Source organism: Hemibagrus wyckioides, linkage group LG08, assembly GCF_019097595.1.
Source record: "Hemibagrus wyckioides isolate EC202008001 linkage group LG08, SWU_Hwy_1.0, whole genome shotgun sequence".
Classification (NCBI taxonomy): Eukaryota; Metazoa; Chordata; class Actinopteri; order Siluriformes; family Bagridae; genus Hemibagrus; species Hemibagrus wyckioides.
In genome coordinates, this window is record NC_080717.1 from 26,656,454 (window position 1) to 26,668,592 (window position 12,139).

The window sequence follows — 12,139 nt, forward strand, 5'->3', positions numbered from 1 at the left end:
AAGATGGTGCTGGTCCATTCTTGGCTTTGTAGACAAGCATCAGTGTTTTGAATCTGATGGAGCTACAGGAAGCCAGTGGAGGAGCGCAGCAGTGGGGTGGTGTCTGAGAACTTGTGTGAGGCAGGTTGAAAACAAGACACACAGCTGCATTTGCGGTGGACGAATTGCATTCAGACCTGCCAGTAGAGGGCTGCAGTAGTCCAGTCTCGAAATGACCAGAGACTGAACAAACACCCAAGTAGCCTGTGTGGATAGAAAAGGCCGAATCCTTCTGATGTTGTACGGAAGAAACCCGACGTGAGTGTGTGACATTAATAACGTGATCTTTTTTCTGGATTAAGATCAAGATCATATTTAGCATGAACAATACCCAAGACCATATCCAAATCAATAGAGAAAAAGTCTTGAGACTGGTTCAAGTCCTACAGCTTTTGGGATTGGATCAGATACCAGTCTCTTGTTTAAAGTCGTCTTAGTGTGGACAGGTTTACGACGTGTCTTACTTTTTCAATAAAACAAAATACAAGATCTGTGTGATCTAGGCAAAGTCATATCATACGTTAAAGGAACGCTCCAGTGTCCAGTTTTAGACTGTAAGAAACAGGAATTTCAGCACAGTTTGTTCTATAAAAAGAATTAACAAGCTCAAGTCAAAACTCATTTACAGTAGAAGTCTAATGACAGTCGGTTGCAGCAGTCAGGAAACTTTTAGTCAAAGTTGAATAAGTAAAAGTTGAAAGAATAAGTTTCCATCTTGTCTCAGTACAGAGAAGCATGTACACACACCCACAGTGAACAGAGATTAAGTTGAAAATGCTTCATCTATACTCCTTTAATGCTCTGCAATGCAAAGCGGTATTTTTATTGAATAAAACACTTACACCGTTTTAAAACATTAACTCATTGCACAAGCGTATAAAAAATTGCAGCAAACTTTAAACTGTAGCAAATAAGGTCCATGTGATCTCGTTATAATGTCATTTATCACTAGAACAAGAGTGAAGGATCAGATTGACATCTTAAAGCACTCAGTGTCTCAGTATCTCTTCAGTGTCCCTGAGATTACACATGTAACAACATTACCATACTTTCTCATCTATTATCACTACTGAAAAGCCACACACACACACACACACACACACACACACCAGAGAGCTGTATAAATAGGAAGTGGTTAACAGGAAGTAAAACATCTACACCTACATACAGAATATATACCCAAACCAACACAAATCAGATATATCTGATTCTCCAGGACGTGCCTGGATGAATGCTTGATTCTGATTGGTCAGAAGCTGTTGATGTACTTTCTGGACCAGCAGCTCTGACAACAGCGCAGGTGCTTTAAACACCGTTACACAATGGTTTCTAAAGCAACAGAGCTGATGGTGATATCATCTATACCTTACGATGAATGAAATGCATATATTCTTTGAGGAGACGCTTGTTTAAGGAGTCTCCATTCGAGTCGTGACGTACACACTCGTGTTGCAGAGATTTATGTGACAAGAAGTGACCTCATTGTCTTATTTCTCTTTCAATAGAGAGGAGGAAGAAATACTTGCTTTTAACCGGAACAAACATTCATTTCGTGAATGTTCTACATTAAGAACTGTAAAATGCAAAAAAAAATAAATCAGACACTTTCTTATTGTCAATTTTCTTCTGTCTACCAAAACTGACCTGAGATAAAGACCTCACTCCAGTGTGGTGTAAAGGAGAGTCCAGCGAGGTACAGCATGAAGGTAATAAATACATTCCTCCAGCAGAGGGCGATCTAATCATTCGGAAGTCTTAATGGAGCGAGTTGGACACTTGACTCCGTTGCACCTTCAACAACAATTTGAATTGGTGAGCCGCTCTAAAGTGACCGAAACCCTCCGGCAGCAGGTTGTCCAGATCAAGGCCAGAGGGATGACCCTTGCAGCCATAGCAAGAGACGTTGGTCGTTTCAGATCTGCAATTTCTAGAATATTGCATCGTTACAACATCATAAATTTATTCAAGTCCCCCAAGAAGGCTGGTCGTCCAAGAAAGACAAATGAGAGGACAGGATAACGTGGAGAATCTCAGTGGGCAATTGGTTCAGAACTGGTCACCAGTTCGGCGCTGAACACAGTAAGGATCTGTCTCATCATACAGCGTCTTGATGTTTAAGAGAATTTGGACTGAAAGCCCACTCTGCAGTGACCAAACCCTTCATTAGCACAAAGAATCAAAAGGCTAGACTAACCTTTGCTGATTAGCATGTTGTGTGGACAGAGGAGAACTGGTCCAAAGTTCACTTTAGCAATGAAAGCAAGTTTCATTTATTTCGGTCCAATGGGAAACATTATGTTCGTCGTCAAGCTGGGGAAAGACTGAACCACAAGTGTGTAAAGAAGTCAGGGAAAGGTGGAGGGGGTAAAGCGGTTCCTTGAAGCTGAAAACCTTGAAATAATGAAATGGCCAGCCCAGAGCCCTGATCTAAACCTGATAGAAAACCTCTGGAAAATCATTGGCGACAAAGTTATGGCCAAGAAACCCACTACAGTCACCGAACTGTGGAAGAGACTGGAAGAAGAGTGGACCAAAATCACACCAGAGCAAACTAGCGACTGTGAGAGACTAGCGACATCCTGTAGCCACAGATCATCACTTGAAGTCATTCAAAGCAAGGGCCTGTACACTTCCTGCTAACTGCTGACCTTCAGAAATTTTAGTTGTGGTCTTTCTCTAATTTTGATCATTGTTTTCTCTACAAAATAGTTTTTGTTGAAGTGCCTTAGTTATTTTATAAAACACTGTTCTATTAGCATGGTATAGCCACAACAAAAATGCCTTCAAATGGTGAGCAATAAAGATTCCTAAAAATCAAGTGTTCATAAACTGTTCTCAAAATGTTATATGTATATATATATATATATATATATATATATATTCATTTTAAAGCTTGCCATTAAATGGTCCATCTTTCAGGAAAATCCTTTCAGTATTGACGCACAGATTAAACACGTATAAAGATGCACGTGATAATTGTCTCCTATTGTCCAGCAGGTTCACAGCAAAGACTCCGAGACAAACTTGTCCCACTTCACTAGCAAAGCTTCAATGGCTTTTTCCTTCAGAGTAGGAGACAAGGAGCTGTACCTGCAAACCAAACCAAACAAAAGATCAGAAAATTCAGCACATATCCTGTGTAAAGAACTTTTCTTAGACTGTGGATGTTGTTTTATTTGAAAAAGTTGAAATTCAGAAGTTCAGGGAGTTCAGTAGCTCAGGGACAAGAGGACAGGTCTACATTTGTGCTGAATCGAAAGCAAAGCTTATTTGAAGAAAGCACTTGGTCAGCTAAATACGTATATACATCAACTGTTATAATGATTCCATTTATTTTTGTAAATGGAAAAAATCACTTCTGTCATTCTTCAGTTTTACCTGAACATTTAAGATGAAGAGGAACAATTGCATCCAGGTAAAAAAAAAAAAAAAAAAAGGATCCTATATTCCCTACATTCGCTGTAGCTCATCTATTTTGCATTAAAATGTATTTTAGAGGCTTGGTTTGGTTAAAAAAACAATAATTAAATGATAATTAATAATAATAATAATAATAATTAAATAATATACTGGAATTATCTGAATATTATAATTTCTTCTTTTCACATTTAATATCTGAAAGTCATTATAGTAGACAGACATTATTTTAAAAGATGACTTTTTATATATGATATGAAACCTACAGGTGAAACTAGAATCGCTTTCCAATGATCTTATGGGTGTGTCTGAAATGAAACTGATAAATTGATAATTGAGTTGATAAATACAAATACAGGGATTGTGTTGTGTTGTCCAGCTGAAAACTCTGCGTGGTCACAAAGAAGCAGCACTGAAGTTATTATTAACGTCTTATTTAAACTTGAATGATTTGTGATGCAAACAAATCTAGTAAAGTGACACGTTACCTCAGAGAGTTTAACACGAGCTCTTTCAGTGTAGCTAAACTCGATGTCATTCCTCCCAGGCCCATGAAAGCCTGGTAGTAGTCATATGAGAGACCGGACGCTCCGAACAGAGCCGGGTCGTCGGAGCTGATCACCATGGGATGACCTTCCGCCATCAGCATGGCCGCCGGATGGTTCCGCAGGTCAGAGACCAGCTTTAGGACCTGAGCAGGAGAGGAACGAGATGTCTTTTACATATTCTCAACCCTTTGCTTATGCTTTTAAATAAACTTTTCCAGTGTAGAATGCGATTCTGTATAAGCTTCGCTTTCACATATCTCTGCTGTTTACTGACCATAGCAATCCCTCCTCTTCCTCCTCCTCCGGATCTGAGACACTAGAAAAGCTCGATTTCTTTCTGAAATCTGCCTCAGTTGTGTCTCAGAAGCAATTGTGAAGCAAGCTGATGAGAAAATACAATACACTGTGCAATGACGTGGACTAAACTAGTGCCTCGAGCAAAAAGTAACTACAAAGATCCACACAGAGGAAGTATGCAGCCTGAAGAAGACACACTGTGTATATACAAACATATGCTACATACAAACATCCAGGGAGTAAATAAATAAAATAATCCTATGATACGTTTGATAATCTCACGCTTTAATCGATCACAACTGATTAAAAACAGGAAGCTACCTGATTAGAGATGGGGCAAACCTCCACCGCTACGTCCATCTTCCTAGCCAGCTCTTTGACCACGGGGTGCCTCGGCATCGCAAAGCCGTGTCCGATCCGAGACGTGTTGAAGAGCAGGGCGTCCATCATGTTCTGATCCACCGCCGTGCCCTCTAAATCTACACAGGAAGTGGAAGATGTGCTTTTTACCGAGGCACAGCAGAAAACCAGTCGAGGTACAGAAAGATATTTGGATGTGTGATGGGTGCTGTACTGGTCTCTCCAGCATGGAAGAAGTAGGGCAGATGGACACCGAGCTCCTCCGGCACCCCCAAAGCCTCTTTAAAGTACCACAGGGGATTTCCATTATCCTCATGACCCACCTAAAGAAAATCATTTTTCTTTAAAAAGAAAAGTCATTTTAGATCACGAGAACAGCTCTGTTTCTGTTTAGTTTCTCCGTGTTGTTTCAGGACAGGAAATAAAATCAACAAACAAATAATAAAATAAAAATAAAAAAATAAACATTTTGGAATTGAAAAACGCTTTGCGAATTTGGTTATTTGGAGTTGGGACCATTGTTGTGTCGTTGAAAATAAAAAAATAAAAAAATAAATTAATTAGTGTGTAACAGGGTGACTTTTTTCCTGATTTTTTCATAGGGTCACATTCAGTTCTTTCGGCGGTGTTCAGAAGATGGTAAAGAAAGAAAAACCCACAGTGGTGGTAATAATAGTAATAGTAATAGTAATAATAAATAAATAATTTACTGAAAATTGACTAATGAAAATCAGACATTGCTTTTAAATTGTGGTTCAACAGAAATATTTTTTAAAAAATAAAAACTTTCATTACTAAATTTACAGCTTTTATTTAATGTTATTATTATTATTATACAAATAATTATGATTTTAACTATTATTATTATTATTATTATTATTATTATTATTATTATTATTATTATTTCAGTGAGCTTTGTGGGTTTTTCTTTCTTTAATGGAAGGGTGACCAACAATTTTGTGCACGTGTGTAATTAGGGTTTAAATGTACTGAGACTTGGCAACCCTGCACACCACTGTACATTAGCTCTGTTGGCCTGAAGTTTCAATGCATGCTTTCGTTTCCTGTTTAGAGATTCCAACACAGTGATTAGCAAATTTCAGTTCTTGGGCTGTTATAATGTTTGTTGAAAAAGGAAACCTAGACACATGCTTATTGTATCAAATCTGTATTTTGTGTATCAATACACACCATGTTCAGCTTATTTGCTTGGGCACTTATTTTGTGTGTTTGATTTGTTCTGTTGTATGGGGTTCTACTTACAAAGTCAAAGCCTGCCATGATGTCTGGAAAGTTCCTCTGCAGCATAATGGCCTCCTTGACCACCGATACGGCTTGTGTCGCATTCAAGCCTCTGATACACACACACACACACTTAAATAGCTACTATACCATGTCATCCACATAAGAATAGCTGTATTAAAGACTAACCTGTGGACAGTGAAAATTATTCGGGCTCCTATGAAGTCCGGATACCGAGCCGTGAAGCGCTGGACCACGTCCTGACAAGCTCTCATGCTCCATTCCCGATCGTTCAGTCTGCCGTCCAGCTCATACGTCTGAGTGATAGCAAGAGTGAAATGTTTCATAGAATCACACACACGCAAACACACACACATATGCACATTCACACAGACATGCGCACACGCACACACACAGACATATACATAGAGATGCGCGCACACACACGCTCATACACATACATACACACATTCACACAGACATATACATAGAGATGCGCGCACACACACGCTCATACACATACATACACACATTCACACAGACATATACATAGAGATGCGCGCACACACACGCTCATACACATACATACACACATTCACACACACACACACATGCACACATATACAGACATGCACAAACACACACATATGCACATTCACACAGACACACACACACACGCACACACACATATACACAGACATGCGCGCACACACACACACACACACGTACCAGCGGTAGAAGAGCTCGGATTTCCACGTACATGGTGTTGTCCATGTAAAACTGCCTGAAACTTTCATAAAGATAATCTTTAAAGACGGGAGCGTACGTGACCAGCCCAAAGGCCACCAAGAAGGCTTGTTCGAACCTCTTCCAGACCACGTCCTGGTTGGGGTACTCGATGTCTGGGTCCTCTGTAACCAACGTCAGGTTTCGAATAAAGCTGCAAACACAAAAAAATATATAATTTTTTTGTTCCACGTGAACCTCGCTACTTCAGAATGTGTTTATTTTCTGTAAAACTTCAGGTTTCTTCACCTGTTGTCCAGCTCAGTGGTGTTGTGTTTCTTCCTCAGGCTTTTGAGCAGAACCCACACGGAGCAGGTAGGCGCCGCTTTGGGCTGTGTGGACAAGAAGACGAAGCGTACAGAGCCGTCGTCGGTGAAGCACACGTAGCAGTTCTCCCTGTAGGTCACGTTCTTCACCAGCCAGTCAACTCCAACCATGGAAAAGTCGTGCACGTGTAGAGCTGCTCCTGGAAAAGATCAGCAGAACTTCTTGAGCAGATACGTAAAGGAAGATACGTTCGAGTGTTTTGTTTTTTTAAAACATGAAGTCTGTCTATATATGTGGCCCTGTGATGGACTGGCGACATGTCCAGGGTGTACCCCTGCCTTTCGCCCAATGTGTGCTGGGATAGGCTCCAGCTGATACCCGTGACCCTAATTAGGAATAAAGCAGGTATAGACAATGGATGAGATCTGCATCGAGAAAAATTTCTGCATTGTCTCAGTTCATATCTAAGCTAATACAGTGGAACCTCGGCATAGGAATGTAATCTGTTCTGGAGGCGAATTCTTTAGGTGAAAATTTGTATTGTGAAATGAATTTTCCCATCAGAAATAATGTAAATGCAGATAATCCGTTCCAGCTGCCCAAAAATATGACCAATATTCCCAATACGAAGCGTATGGAAACTGTATGGCTGCTGACCCAAGCCAAGCATTCCATGTCAAGGGTCCTCACAGGAAGTCGTGCCACCAAGCTTGGGCTAAAAATAGAACAGAGCACCCACGCCACCAATCTGTCAACAAAAAAACGCCCCAAAAATCACCTAGCTAACATTGGTATTGTGATATGACTCTTTCTAAACAGAAAAAAAATAATGTAAAATACGTAAACTGGCTTTGGTTGGCTTTCCTCTGACGCAAGTTTTGAACAGCTCCTGGACGAACGCGCAACTTAGCTGGCGTTCGGTTCAATTTATTGCAAAATTTCAATTCGGAAATACATAAGGGAGGGCATTCGTATGCGGAGGTTCCACTGTATTTATTTCAGGGTACTTTAATCTCAGTTTGTACGTCTTCCACTTCCCACCTCCCAGACACTTCTTAGGAGGCGTGGTAGCTATTGACACATGCTAATTTTCCCTTAATCTTGTTTCAACTGTAACTGTAACCTTTATCACATAAAAATCTGGTAGAGAAGTAAGTCAGCTGATCTCTAATTAAAATCCTCAAACCCGATCAGCGATTCTGTAACAGTGAATGAGTATAAAACCGTACCCTTGGGCATCTTCTGCAGCAATCTGAAGACTGGACTTCTGTCGATCAGAGCCTTGGCTTTAAAGAAGTGCATAGCAGGAGGGAAGTCCGGCGCTTCCATTTCCTGCCTCTTCATCTGGTAGAGTTTTCCATCGAGGAGCTTCTCTTTCTCGTTCAGCACCACCCTACCGCCGACCTCTCTGCTCACCTCCTGCTCCATCAGAGCCTCCCGTTGGCGCGGATCGGGCATGGAGTCCGTGCCCCATGGCATGAAGCTCAGCAACAAGAGCCACGTCAAACCCGGCTGCATCCTCCATGACGACACACACATGGCTCTGGAAAGAAATAAGAACAATTGTGAGAGTTCGTACAGATTTGAAAGAAAATGATCAGCACCATATCAGTGATGGTCCAGCTTAGTGGTTAAGATGTTCGATTAATGATCAGAAGGTTGGTTGTGAGTTCAGTGGTGAGTTCAGGTCCACCACTGCTGGGCTCCTGTATAAGGCCCTTAGTTGTATAAAATGAGATAAATTGTAAATTGCTCTGGAGAAGGGCGTCTGCAGAAATGTTTGAAAATTCGCTACAGAGAGTTTTTACATCCCTTATGTCCAAGAAGAGGAACCTGTCCTGTCCTGAGTGACAGGTGGAGAAACGAAACCGTAAACATTACTACGAGTGTGAATTTGTGCAGCACCGTGTGTGTTGTTCAAACCCGGGACGATTGAAGCAGCTGGAGCGAATAACATTGAGTATCTCTCTACAGTGACAGATGTGAAGAGGTGGAATATGTTACACAGCGAGTGGACAGTCAGTTCTCGAAATTCGGACGAATGTAAGAATCTGAGTGATTTCGACGAAGGACAAATCGCAATAACGAGACGACTGGGAGCGGCAGAGCACCTCCAAAACAGCAGGTCTGCTCAGATGTCCTGGTAGGCAGGGGTGAGAACCTATCAAAAGTCCTCCAAGGAAGAACAAGTGACAGGGTTAACCTTTTACACCGATGTTTCATTGCGTGACGTTATTAATAACATGTTAATAAACATGAGCAAGCCCTGAACTTCAGCAGTAACTAAGTAAAAAACTGTATTAATGAATTACTTTTTAATTAATTAACCTGACTCTGATTAGTTATCAGCATGCTGTAACTGAATCTTTTTGCAAAGTACTTACAGTCTGTTCAGAAGGTTGTCCTTCGTTGAGAATTCAGTGAGTAATGTTAGTTAGTAGAACTGGAACTGTGAAGGTTAGGGGAAGAAGAAAAAAAGATGTTCATTTACATCAAAAGCATGAGATGAAGGAAACGTTCCTCCTGCAGACTCTCGCACTTCTCTATTCTCTATTCAGCTTTCTGCTGTGGTGAAGACAGAAAAAACAAACGACATGCAGCTTGATTTCTGTCACTGGAAGATTTTTCCTTTCTGAACTTTTCAAAACCAAATGTTTTCAGTTCTCTACCTTTACAAACATCACACTTCTCTCTTTTTCTTTCTTTCTTTCTTTCATATCAACTCTTTCTTTCTTTTTCTTTCTTATCGACTCTTTCTTTCTTTCTTATCAACTCTTTCTTTCTTTTTTTTCATCCACTCTTTCTTTCTTTCTTTCTTTCTTTCTTTCATCAACGCTTTCTTTCTTTCTTATCAACTTGTTCTTTCTATCTTTCTTTCTTTCTGATAGAAAGAGAGAGTCAATCAGAAAGAAAGAAAGAAAGTTGATAAGAAAGAAAGAGAAAGAATCAGTCAGAAAGAAAGAGTTGATAAAGAAAGAGAAAGAGTCATTCTTATCAACTCTTTCTTTCTGATTGATTCTTTCTCTTTCTTTCTTATCAACTTTCTTTCTTTCTTTCTGATTGACTCTTTCTCTTTCTTTCTTTCTGATTGACTCTTTCTCTCTCTTTCTACTCACTACATTTACAAACATTACAGTTTTTCTAAAATGATGATAATTTGTAAAGTCGAGTCACAAAGTGCCTTTTTATCACCCTGATTCCTAACCCCCTGAAAGCTGACAGTAAAAGTGAGTGAGATCAGGGCTGTAATCTATCTGCTGCTCTGAACACAACATTTCTCACAGTTTCTATACAGGAAGTTCTAATCATGGTGGCTTCATCTGAGAGATTAAGTATAAAGCTGGTGGTTTTATACCACAGCCATGTTGATGATCTTGATGTCTGATTGGTCAGAAGTTGTTGATTTGTTTCATTAGACGGCTGTAAATCACAGGTATGTATCAGTTCACACAGGAACACGTACAGCAGATGCTCCACATTCGCCATAAACCTCTTTAAAACACAGTAACTGAAGTATAAACGGATAAAAAACAAAAAGAACTAACCGCTAGAAAGAAAGAAAGAAAGAAAGAAAGAAAGAAAGAAAGAAAGAAAGAAAGAAAGAAAGAGTTCATGGGAAAGAGAGAGGGAGAGAGAGAGAGAGAATAATATATTAAACCCCTGTGACTGTCAGTGTGACTCTCATTATCAGTACTCATGCAGCTCACGACTTCTTTTTCAAAGAAATGTCAATCATTTCCAGTCAGCTTTACCCAAAGATAACCTGCATGTGTTTTTATCCTCCCTTTATATACTGTAAATAAACAAATAAAAATCATCATCATCATCATCATCAACAACAACAACCACCGCAGCAGCAGCAGCTCTGTGCTCTGTGTGAAACAGCTGTACAAGATCATCACTTAAACACGTCGTTTTAAATAAAATACAACTTTAATTCTAATTCTGAGAACTAAAAAGACAGATTTATTTTCACCTGAAGGAGAAGGAAACTCCAGAACACTGAGGTTTAAACCGTAAACAAGCGTGCTAAAGGATCCAACCGGGCTTCCCAGCTAACACGGATCCACTGGGGTTGCCAGGTAGTGTTTTCGATTCGTTTAGCGGATGTCTTTTACACACTCTTGTACACAGTTGTAACACTTTAAATTCATATTATTTGGATTTAGGACATTTGAGAGAGAGAGAGAGAGAGAGAGAGAGAGAGAGAGAGAGATCCTTAACTAGCTAGTTGGTTTGGTTCGCAGTAGAAATGTTTTGTGAAAGTGAAAGTCCTCCTTGATTATAGCTAATTGCAAGTCTCTGTAAACATTAGTTTTGGAATTCGTTGAAAACCGTGAATCAACTTATAATAACAGCTGTCAAAAAATATATATTTTCCTAGCGTGGCATTTTAAATATGATGTTTTTGATGTTAAATATCAATCTGGCAACCCTATGCCCAACCGACTTTTGCGTGAATGATTGGTTGAGGTACGTCATTTCCGGTGAATCTCTTCGGTCAGTAACATGCCAGAGACAGCTGTTGTTGTTGTGTGAAGAGTAAAATGTTTCTGGGAAAAACGGCGGTGTTTTTATTCACACGTGTGTAAAGTACAGATAAATGACATCTGAAAGGTAAATAGTTTGTGTTCTTCGGTCAAGGAAGGAAGGAAGGAAGGAAGGGAGGGAGGAAGAGAGAGAGAGAAAGAAAAAGAGTTGATCAGAAAGAAGGAAGGAAAGAAAGAGTTGACCAGACAGACAGACAGAGACAGATAGATAGATAGATAGATAGATAGATAGATAGATAGATAGATAGATAGATAGATAGAGTTAAGAAAGAAAGAGTAGACCAGAAAGATAGATACAGACAGACAGACAGATACACTATATTGCCAAAAGTATTCGCTCACCTGCCTTGACTCGCATATGAACTTAAGTGACATCCCATTCCTAATCCATAGGGTTCAATATGACGTCGGTCCACCCTTTGCAGTTATAACAGCTTCAACTCTTCTGGGAAGGCTGTCCACAAGGTTTAGGAGTGTGTTTATGGGAATTTTTGACCGTTCTTCCAGAAGCGCATTTGTGAGGTTACACACTGATGTTGGACGAGAAGGCCTGGCTCTCAGTCTCCGCTCTAATTCATCCCAAAGGTGTTCTATCGGGTTGAGGTCAGGACTCTGTGCAGGCCAGTCAAGTTC

At 40.0% G+C, this 12,139-nt stretch overlaps 1 protein-coding gene across 6 annotated transcripts; it reads right to left on the minus strand.

Moving 5' to 3' along the window:
* Positions 1-2,280: 2,280 nt before the first annotated feature.
* On the minus strand, positions 2,281-11,092 carry ada2a (adenosine deaminase 2a). Of its 6 annotated transcripts, none has more exons than XM_058396776.1 (11): positions 10,933-11,092; positions 9,448-9,518; positions 8,186-8,499; positions 6,939-7,155; positions 6,633-6,843; positions 6,093-6,220; positions 5,925-6,015; positions 4,876-4,984; positions 4,623-4,780; positions 3,945-4,147; positions 2,281-3,129 (listed from the first exon to the last, which is right to left on the minus strand). In XM_058396776.1, the coding sequence occupies exons 2-11, from the start codon at positions 9,456-9,458 to the stop codon at positions 3,039-3,041; spliced, it is 1,533 nt and encodes a 510-aa protein (XP_058252759.1). In that variant the 5' UTR covers positions 9,459-9,518; positions 10,933-11,092; the 3' UTR covers positions 2,281-3,038. The 6 variants fall into 6 exon arrangements, with proteins under 6 accessions (XP_058252759.1, XP_058252762.1, XP_058252761.1 ...); XM_058396779.1 differs by having other exon boundaries at positions 9,341-9,518; positions 10,933-11,087; XM_058396778.1 differs by lacking the exon at positions 9,448-9,518 and adding an exon at positions 9,341-9,405 and having other exon boundaries at positions 10,933-11,056.
* Between the last annotated feature and the right edge of the window lie 1,047 nt (positions 11,093-12,139).

What these genes read in the sequence shown, in the direction of transcription:
- ada2a (XM_058396776.1), bottom strand. An exon ending in CTTCCATGCTGGAGAGACCA is followed by an intron (nt 4,781 to 4,875) that starts GTACAGCACCCA and finishes CTTCCTGTGTAG; the next exon opens with ATTTAGAGGGCACGGCGGTG. An exon ending in TTTGCCCCATCTCTAATCAG is followed by an intron (nt 4,148 to 4,622) that starts GTAGCTTCCTGT and finishes TCTCCTGCTCAG; the next exon opens with GTCCTAAAGCTGGTCTCTGA.